The sequence below is a fragment of the Cryptomeria japonica genome, chromosome 10, assembly GCF_030272615.1.
Source record: "Cryptomeria japonica chromosome 10, Sugi_1.0, whole genome shotgun sequence".
NCBI classification, from domain to species: Eukaryota; Viridiplantae; Streptophyta; class Pinopsida; order Cupressales; family Cupressaceae; genus Cryptomeria; species Cryptomeria japonica.
This window is the reverse complement of record NC_081414.1, coordinates 248,984,390-248,995,176: the sequence shown is the minus strand read 5'-3', so window position 1 is coordinate 248,995,176 and position 10,787 is coordinate 248,984,390. Positions and strand designations below refer to the sequence as shown.

At 34.8% G+C, this 10,787-nt stretch overlaps 1 protein-coding gene across 1 annotated transcript; it reads right to left on the bottom strand.

Annotated features, from left to right (window-relative positions):
- Nucleotides 1-1,109: 1,109 nt before the first annotated feature.
- Nucleotides 1,110-7,038, bottom strand: LOC131059860 (glutamine synthetase cytosolic isozyme). The gene is made up of 15 exons (XM_059213077.1): nucleotides 6,539-7,038; nucleotides 6,300-6,386; nucleotides 6,168-6,207; nucleotides 5,961-6,064; nucleotides 5,666-5,714; nucleotides 5,470-5,576; nucleotides 5,125-5,212; nucleotides 4,852-4,980; nucleotides 4,581-4,655; nucleotides 3,090-3,143; nucleotides 2,952-2,989; nucleotides 2,510-2,669; nucleotides 2,358-2,418; nucleotides 1,533-1,626; nucleotides 1,110-1,360 (listed from the first exon to the last, which is right to left on the bottom strand). The coding sequence occupies exons 2-14, from the start codon at nucleotides 6,377-6,379 to the stop codon at nucleotides 1,535-1,537; spliced, it is 1,077 nt and encodes a 358-aa protein (XP_059069060.1). The 5' UTR covers nucleotides 6,380-6,386; nucleotides 6,539-7,038; the 3' UTR covers nucleotides 1,110-1,360; nucleotides 1,533-1,534.
- Between the last annotated feature and the right edge of the window lie 3,749 nt (nucleotides 7,039-10,787).

Here is a 10,787-nt window from a genome sequence, read left to right as displayed (position 1 = left end):
CATAATTGATTATTTTATGTAACTTTAAAAAAAAAATTATATGTATTTATTAAATTAAAAAATAACTAAGTACTAGTCATTTATTTTACAAATATTATTCAAAATGTCAAAATGAGAGTTAACGTCTAAATTTACAAGTTACAAAAGAAATTTGTAGAAAAAACCTATAGAAATATATTGCGACTATAATTTTGTGATTTTTTAATAGAACTAGTATGGAAAGTCGCTATCCAGCCAACTAAAACACAACCCATACAAAAGAGTGTTTGTTTTCTTCATATGAATTGCGTTTTAGTTGACTGAATAGCCATTCACACTAATATGAGCCACCAAAAATGTTCAAAACGATTCTACATTAATATCTAGGAAGTTATCTACTTATGATACCATGGGAATATAGAGAAAAATCTATTCCCTCCCATAAGGTTTTAGGTGCAAGTGCCATCACATGATAACTAGTGGTATGAATCACCATTTAACATTAAGCTTTAGTTGCACTTCATTCTCAATTTCCGACACCCTATGATTGAACAATGAACTACTCTATATGAAATTGGAGAATTCCTCAACCAGTTTTTGTATTCTACATCATCTTTAATGGTGAACTCAATCCCTGTAATCCTAAAGAAAGAATGAATCAAGAAACTGGTTCAAAATGGAACATAGGGTTCCTATTCAATTTGAGAATTGCATTCATGACTACAATCATGTCAAAAATTATCGTTAATCCATCTTCTAGCACATAATACTTGTTAACATGGACAGTGTTTCTCAGAAAGAGTAGCAGTATTCCCATCAGTACTTCCATTACTGTTTAAAAAACTGGGAAATGCAACAAATCCAGAACAGAGATTCAACAAAAAGTATTTTCCATTTTTCAGCTAAAGAAGTTTACATGATTTTGTAGTCTGCTGAGAGGAACAACAAACTCCTACGAATCTAATTGTAGAATTGAAACTAACACTAATTAGATAACCTATCTAATTGTAGAATGGAACTAACACTCACCTATCCAATAGTGAGACTCCTACTGCCAGATCTCTAACAAACTGTCAGCTACATGCTTGGTCATTAATTCCAACAATAACAATGTTTAGGATCAACATTAGTAGCAGAAAACAACAATTAGACTTGCTTATGCATTAATTGGAATTTAGTCCCAGTACAATGAATGCAACATGTTTACATACAGATCTGATGTCTGAAAAGCAGGATATGCTTTTGTCAAACAGCTTATGAATAGTTAACACTACTTTGAACAATTTAGATAGCTCTAGCATTATACATATATGATAGCAGCTGAACTAGAAATACTTCATATTTACTACCACTGTTCTCCAGGTTGATACGTCTTTGGAATCTGTTAAAAAGAAAAGAAAAAAATGTTGAATCAAATTTTCTCGCAAACCAAAAAATAATTCAAGTCACTTCTCTTGTACAACATAAAATAGATTTTATCCATCATTAATCAGAAACATATGCAAGCTTTATCATCAAAAGATAACAAAAGGATAAGACAATAAATACTTAACAATCATGGCTTCCACAGAATTGTAGTTTCAGCAATCATGGATGTCACAATGTAGGGATCCATGTTAGAAGCAGGTCGACGATCCTCAAAATAACCTGAAAACAGACATTGCATGTTTAGTATACAGAATGATATGAAATGAACTTGACAAGTTATTCCAAAGGAACACAGATAGAATACCATAAAATCACCACTATTATACTTGCAGACAGTCAATGAAGAGTTGAAGGTGCCCTTAAAACTTGAGAAGTTTCCCATAATGTACCTTGCAAGTCTATTCTTGCATATCTTAAAAATTAACTTCAATAACAATGAGGTTTAATTGCAGTCTTTTGAGTTTTGGTTTCATTCATGATACATTTGGCTTCTAACTTTTTCCCAGACATTGTTGACACCAAGTGGTTCAATATCATATTATCATTGTGTGGAACTAAAATTTCAACATACACCTTATAGAAAATCATTGAAATATCAATACCAATCTTTCAAGTTTCTTATTGTGGAATAGTACTGACAACCTCAAAGAAAAACAGACAGCAATATGAGAATGGAGAGTATGGTTCTGGTAAACAAAATAGATTGCCAGATGAATGGTTGCAGTTTTAGGTTAGAAAGCAGAAAGCAAGACAACTGAGACTTTAGTGATCTATTGAGAATAATATGGAATAAAAGGACATCTTTGATTCTTGAAGCTAAGTTTTTGCAGATGCATCAAACAGTTGCTTGAATATTGAAGTTCAGGAAACCCATACATAGATGCCTAAATTTTGTTTTATATTGCATTAGTTGGGTTGTGGATTTAAGATGATATTTGTTAGCATCTAACCTTTTCCTTCTCTTTCTGTGTCCCTGCCCACTCGAACTGAAGCTCCTCGATTTGCAACACCCTGTTACCCACCATACAGCCACATTACATGATTGAACTGCATATAGTCTAAAAAATTTAAGGATTAGCATTCATTAAGAAATAGTCTATACCCAAGAGAAGGTATTGATATCTGCTGTCTCATGTCGACCTGTTAGGCGTCTTTCATTGCCCTCACCATAGGCAGCAATGTGCTCCTTGTGCCTTAAGCCAAGTTTCTCTGTTGCCTTCTTGATTACTTCAAAACCTCCTTCCTTCCGCATGGACTTGGTGCTATTCAAGGACAGCATTTAAACAAGTGATATATCCAAGTTTGGGTCATTATAGTACTTTAAGCTACATTTGTTAGTATATGTGTGTTCAAGTGTTTAGAGATTGAAGACATTTATATCATTAAAGATATCAGTTTTCCACAATTCATAATGGTTGTTTTTGTTATTGCTAGATTCGATTGTATTTATTTTCTTGCATCAATGCTTCGGATCACTCTTTGTGATCTATCATCATTCATCAGGATGAAAAAAAAGCTTAAAATGATTTTAAAAAAACGCTTACCTGTAATTAGTATGGCATCCAGCACCATTCCAGTCTCCCTGTTATAGTTAGCAAGCAGTCCCATGATTAATTATACGAATAATAAATAACCTGAAGGAAATGCCAGAAACACAAAGCATTGATTTTTTCTCAACTTACCTCAATCGGCTTGGGATCAAAGGACAAAACAACACCGGCTAATTCTGTTATTCTCTGCAACGAAGAAGAAGACAAACAAATAAATTATGTCAAAGTCCATAGCACAATTCGTTGTTAGAACTTGTCTCTTTGTTTAGGAGGTCCATCAACCAAAGGAAAGAAATATCCCATGGCTTAGTGCTCCCTTGGTCTAGACAACAGAACCCCAGACCACTAAACATCAAGACTGAAATGACTTGACAAATATCATATAACCAAAATACTCAATAGATGCTACAATATTTGACACAATTGTGCAGCCAATTTGAGATCGATGACTGTCCATAAAAACCCAACTGCAAACAATTCTCTCTCCCTCAGAGACACCCAAACACACTAATTTAATAAAGGAATTCTGTAACTTTTGAGGTTACCTTCAAGGCAAAACAAATTCAAAAACAGCTTCCAGACTTCCAGGCAGAGAATGTCAAACCAAGAGAGAAATTTTGTAATTATAAGTGTTGATGTTTGTAGCTAGGTCGGATTCCTTCTAGGGCCAACCTAGCCTATGGGTGACTAATTGCCTATCGGCCTTAGTCACATTAATGTGTAAAATTAAATGTAACTTGTAATTGCCATAGGGCCGACCTTATAATGTAACTTGTAATGGGTGATGTAACTTGTGAATAGGGCTAACCCTATATTGAATATTGTAACTTGTAAATATAATAGGGCTGACCCTATATTGGGCGCCAAGTTTTGCGAATATTTGTGAAGCCGACCTAAGGTGTATAAGGTGGCTAAGTTACAGGGGTTCATGCAAGCATAATATTTTTTTTTTTTTTTTCATTCCTCAAAAAACTCCTTCAGCAGAGCATCAGCAAAAAACATTCCTTCAGCAGGACAGCGAATTATGATCTAAAGGGCAGCGAACTATTCCCAAAGGACAGCAAATACACTTCAAGATCAGCAAATCCATCTTCAATAACAACGAACTGACTTTGGAGGAGTGAACTTCATTTATGGTCAGCGAATTGTCTCCTTTGATCAGCGAATGGTCATCAACCTGTCTTCCTTGATTAGCATTGAAGTATACTGCAGATAAGTTCATTATTCTGCTGTGTGTTCCCTAGTTTGGTTTCATTATACTACCGTGCATATACTGCTGTTCTAAATGCTTCAAGTGTTGAAGCCGAATTGTAAAGATACTGACTGATTATTGCATAATAAGATCTGAGATTTATAGCTGGGTTTTTCACCTCCAAGAGGGAGTTTTTCCCAGGGTATTTTGGTGTTCCTAGTGCTCATTATTTTGATTTTCTGTCATTGCTATCATCTGTCTGATCCTAATTATTTATCAGTCTGATCCTAAAATTAACAATAAGGTTAGCCTTAAAAGAAAGATAAATTCCAAAAAAGCTTCCAGACTCAAGAAGAGAATTTCAATCAGAATAATAATGATGTGATTTAAAGTAGAAAGGCTTAAGAGTAACAAAAGAAGACATTGAATACCTCCAGTATGTAACGTGCACACCAGAGTTGATCAGCTGCTGAGATTCCCACAGAAGGACCCACTTGGAATTCCCACTGCACATCCAAAATTGGCACTTCTAAGAAATGGGAAATTTTGAAAATAATGTAAATGAACAAAATTAGTAAATTTTGTTATGAGATAGGGAAAAGAAAACTGTCTTACGAGACATCAAAGCAGCATCTATTAAAATCTCAAAACATATGTGTTCTAATACAGCATGGCCTCAAGAAGTTTGAAAATTCTCATTACCTGTCCTGGCATAACCTCTCCATTGGTTCCACTAATATTGATTCCAGCATAGAGACATGCCTTGTAGTGGGCATCAACAACTTCACGACCCCAAGCTTTATCAGCTCCAACTCCACAGTAGTAAGGTCCCTGTTAAAAAAGACGATTCTATCTGTGAATAGAATTCTATCTATTTAGCTGCTTGACTGTGATAATGGCCTTCCTACAATGCACATATCCATGGTTGATGGTACTATCTGAGTCTTTTACACAGTGTCCCTTCAGAATGCTTACCTGAGGACCAGGGAATCCGCCAATTGGCCATCCAAGAGGCCACTTTACATTCTTCTGTAGCAGAGTATATTCTTGTTCAAGCCCATACCTGAAGAGCAAAAATTAACAATGTTTAGAAACCCAATAATATATAGCCAACTCATGCTCCTTGTAAAGGTCAGATCCATTTCAAAGGTAATATCAACTTATAAGATTGCTAAAAGAGATATCTTAAATGTGAGAAAAGTGTTTCAGAAGGCAGGCCACCTTCTACTAAGACATAAACAAACGCTTTATGTATGATACCATGAATATATGCATCAAACTTAAAATTATTAGAAACAATGCCTTCTCCGTTATAATTACCATGTCTCCTCCTCAGCAACTTCCTTTGTGTTAAATATTTTCTCTGCTGCATGCCTCTTGTTGGTAGGAAGTGGAGTGCCATTTGGGGCATATGTATCACAGATTACCTGAACCAGTCCAAGAATTCAATACTGGTCAAAAAAACATCAAAAAGATTCAATTAATTCCTTGAATTTGCCTCGTGTAAATTGTTTACCAGGATGTGCTTCCCTCTCCGAAATGGGTCAGGATAGATAGCTTGGGGACTGCCATAAATTAGAACAAACCATCAATTACAAATTTGGAGTTCATGCAGAGCAAACTATGAGAAAACATGATTTAAAATTGGGAGCTGGCAAAAAATTCTGAATACAGCAAAATATGGACAATTCTGGTTCCATGTGATAACATGCTTCAAAATTTTGGCTTAAACATAAGCAATACTGACAGCAGTGCGATTAGAATGAATGGGCAGTAACACTAAGAACAAGGACTAAAATATTGGGTCTTACCAGAGAATGACTTCACTGTCATGCCCTGTTGCTTGACCAGTGCTGGATCCATCGAAATTCCATGTGGGTAGTTCTTTTGGGCTACTCACAGGTCCTGACAGACTCTGTACAAGCAAAATTAGAATACCCAATTAAAACCCACCTCATAAAATGATAAAATAAGACTACCCACAATGGAATACGGCCATAAAATTGAACCACACATACTTTTGCTTTGCTTCGCAAATCCATTCCTGAGCCTCCAATCCTGGATATTATGCAGAATCCAGAAAAGTGAAAAGTTTGTAAACACAAATTTTAAGAGACTACAGAATTGAGGTGTTCAATGCAAATGCTTACCATATGTATTCTGCAATGACTTTCTCTGTAGTGTCAGTCAAGTCGAGGTTGAGAAGATCTGTTATTAATAAGGTCGACATTGGTACTCTGCAAACAAGAGCTATACAGAATTACAGATCTTGAAAAACAAGAAAAAAACTCTGTACTTTCTCTGAACAAAACAATGCAAAGAAGAGAGTGTGCATAAAACAACTCTGTTTTCTTTGAGCAGAGCAATGCAAATGGGAGAATGGGTATACGTGAGGAAGGGAAGCCTGAAATGCTTGCAATCTGTGCAATTTACAGCTGCAGCTTGAATTGCTACTGGCTTTTATTGTGTAGAACTCATAAGGATAAGAAATTTAACGGGTGGACATGAAGATGGAATGGGTGGCCAAAAATGACGATGAGGAATTGAAAAGGACAGGTTCGGTGGCTAAGGCAGGGTGTGAATTGTGCCGCCATATTTCAAATACTTAATTAGTTTCAATCCTCTCTGTCTTATGAAAAATTAGCAGCTTGACATGCATATAAATTTGGGGACGAACACTAAACTGGATAAGATGTCTGATCTACGGACAAGATTAGTACCCAAACGGTTCAGATTAAATGTAAACAATTCTTCCACTAAGGATTTACACCAATTTAGGCACCCGGGTTTTTAACTGATAAAGACTGTAAGGCTGAAATTTTGAATAAAATCTATGTTTGTTTGGGTTCAAAGAAGAATTGTGGGGATAATCAGACTCTTTAGGGACCAAAAAAAAACGGATAGATTTTGACTCCCATCGAATAAGCTTATCCATTCACAATCACACATGCCACACTTTAACTTTATAAAGGATAAGGATTTCAGTGTGGGGAAATGCTTTTGTTATGAGGTTTGTTCAGGGCTGGGTTCAGGTTTAGATACATAATAAACATGTTTGTGATTTTATTGGGCCTGAAAATTTTCTAAATTATATCATAGTAATTCAATTTGTATATTTATTTTTTAAGTTTTGTGTTTATTTTGAGAAGAGTGTTTTTAGTATATGTATATATTGATAAATAGTATAATTTTATATAAAGTTGGGTCTATTTTTTCATTTCATTTATTTTTTATTATATATATTTGTTACCTTATAGATTACACATTTTTTGATATATTCATCTTAATCCCACAGCGATCACACGTGTATATGCACTCATTAGCCACCTTTATATGATTGTTTCCATATCCTATATCATTTTCATAGTCATGGGATCGACCTCTTGGTCACAGGCTTCACTCTATCAATTTTAAATATTAAATTCAAGTTTTGGCTAACTCTTGTCAAGGGCCAACTAAATACAAGTTTGTTTAATTTGATGTTATGTATTTGTAGTTGAAAGCATTCAATTACATTCATTTTACATATATTTTATTTTTCAAATTTCGTCAAGTAGGTCAAAATTTATAAAAAGGTGAGCCCATTTGTCTTTAAGAAATATAGGAACATCAGTAAAAGAAATTAAAAATAAATATATTAATGTAGTTCAAATCTAAAATATATATATGTGGTTAGGAATGTTAGAAGATGTGTAAAATTATGGTAGTTTTTTTATTAAAACTCATTATAGAATTTGTAAATCTGATGATGTGCATTGAGAAACAAGAATGGAGGAAAAAAAACACTTCAAATAGAGACAAATAAACAACCTATTCCTATAGGCTTATTATCCAAGCCTATTTCTAAGCCAAAACACACTCATGTTTTGTGCAAGACAAAATGCAAGCGCATTTTGGGCTCCACAAAATGCCCTTGAATTTTAGCTTGCATAAAATGCCTCTCTCCATCTCTTACTCTCCTCTCGATCTATCTCTCCTACTACTATTTATCTCTTTCTCATTATTTTCTTATGTCTCTCTTCTTCAATCTATTTATTCTTCCTCCCTCTCCATCTCTCATTTCTCTTCCTACCCGTTTGTCTCTACATTCTTCTCTATCTTTATCTCCTTCCCCTCCCTATTGCCTCCTATGTCTTTCTAATTCTCTCTCACTAGTACTTTATATTTCTCTCTTGCGTCGTCTTTTTCTCTATCCCTCTCGTTAAATATATATATCTCTCTCTATCTCTTTCTCCCCTTCTCCTTATCTTTCTCTCCCTTTATCTTTTTTATCTCTCATAAGAACTTTATGTTTCTTTGTCTCTCCCTCTCTCTCACACACACTTTCTCTCCCTCTTCCTCTCTATATATCTTTCCCTCACCCTCTATTTCTTATCCTCCATCTCTTTTTATCTCTCTCCCTATGTCTTTACCGCTCTCCCTCTCTAGGTATATCTATTATTCACATCAATAAATGAGTAGGGTCAGACATGTTTGATTTTGCACAAGATAGTTTTTAATCTCAACGAGTTTAGAGGTATACACAAATTAGGTGTTTAAATTTTTATAATAGCATGTGGAAAAAAAAAAAAAGCTTTAGAGAGAACAAGCGATGATATCTAAAAAAGAAAGGCATTATCATGTTAAGATTTGCACAATACTACTATGACCGTGCTAAGAGATCCATAAAAGCATATTAACATATATTATGAACATGTCGAGGAATCAACATAACATATTCTTATCACATAATAAAAATATTGAACACTACCTGGTCATATATATTCATCCTCCCTTCATCTTGTGACACTTTACATCATAGCAGGTTCTAATTATAATCATCTTCCAAGTGTAAATTATTTTTATTTTCTCTTTTTTTGATGAATTTTTAGGTTCTACTAAGGATACCCAACCCATAATGCTATGAAGATATATGCAAAAGATAAAGTGAAAATATTATGTCAACAACTCATGCAGGCGTGCAAAGAAGCACGAATAAAAGTAAGAATAATAACAAGAAACATAAAACAAATAACCAATTTAGAAAAGGCCAAAGAATAAAAAAAGCTAAGATGAAAAACCCAAAAGGAATAGCTATGAGATACATAATAGTATTATAAGCATGCCAAAACACCTTGATAACACCAAAAAAAGACAAAAAGAGGCCTTCAACCATAACAAAGAGCACCCAAACACTAATTTTAAATATTGCAAAACATGCAACACTAAGCTAATAAGCATCATCATCTATCAAAACTCTTTTTTATAAACATTGGACCTAGGATTTATTGTAATTGATGTAACATTCATTTGAACCACCTAGTCTTTCATCCCATACACTTGAATTCCTTTGATAATACTTATTCACACGTGGATTGCATGTAGTATGATGTCATTTTTCAAATAAAGGTGTGTGTTCCCACTAACAACTCTTGAGTAAATATTTGTTATGGGATATCACTAAGTTTTTTATCACTAGTCCTAAATCATATAAAAAAATCTATTGAACTGCCAAATTTATACATTAGAGAAACAATTTCATCACATATTATCCTGAGTAATTGAGTGTTGAAGCTCCATAAGCTGCCCATAATATAATCTCTCTCTCTCTCTCTCTCTCTCTCTCTCTCTCTCTCTCTCTCTCTCTCTCTCTCTCTCTCTCTCTCTCTCTCTCTCTCTCTCTCTCTCTCTCTCGCACCTAATTGTCCCTATCTCTCCATTCCTCTCCCTCCCTCTCTACCTACCTCTTTCTCCCTTACTATCTCTCTCTCCCTTTTTCCCCTCTAACTCTCTCTACCTTGGGCTACCTTTCCCTTCTTGTCTTCTTCCCTCTCTTCTATTTTTCTTGCCCCTCTCTCTCTTGCCCTCCAACACTCTTTCTCTTCACATGCATCTCTACCTACTACCTAACTCTCACTACCTACTGTTGGAGTTGAGAAATACAACACCACGAGAGCCCAAATGATCTCTGCAAGCTGAAAAACCTGTTACAAGGAGAAGCAAGGAAGCAAATCACAGAAGAAAGAAATACACAGAAAATATGCTCAAAAAGAGAGAGCTCAATATTCACAAAAATGTGTAATGTAATAATCCTTCTTCTTCTTACAATTAAAAGAAAGAACTCAACCTTTAATAGGTCAAGAAACCCTAAAAGGGAAACCTAGGTTTGCACATAATAATTAGCAAAAGAATTAATTATTATGCACCTAAAGTTAGCTTAAGTGTACAAGAGATAAAGGGAACTTAAATAGTTAAACAAATATTGTTTAATTAATCAAGTAAATACCTGAATACTCTAACACCCCCCCTTAAGCTAGATTTAGGGAGAAGCTAAAACCTAGTACAACTACTGAAAGCATGAAAGATGGGTCCCGGCAACAAGGTCTGATCAGGTACCCAAATACAATGAAATCTCTATGAACTGGAGAAATAGAGAAAACCACGTGGGAAAAAAACTCTACTCCAAAAAGAGATGGAAAAGAACACCACTGAAGCATGAAGAACCTGCAAACTCTGTCGAAGAATAACTGTTGATCTGAAGAACCTCCACTGCAATAGAACATGACCAGGTAGAGAAGACTGTAATCTGTATGAGTGCCCTCAAATGACATTACTCAAATTAGAAGGCAAACAAGGCAAACAACCAAAATTGAAAGATA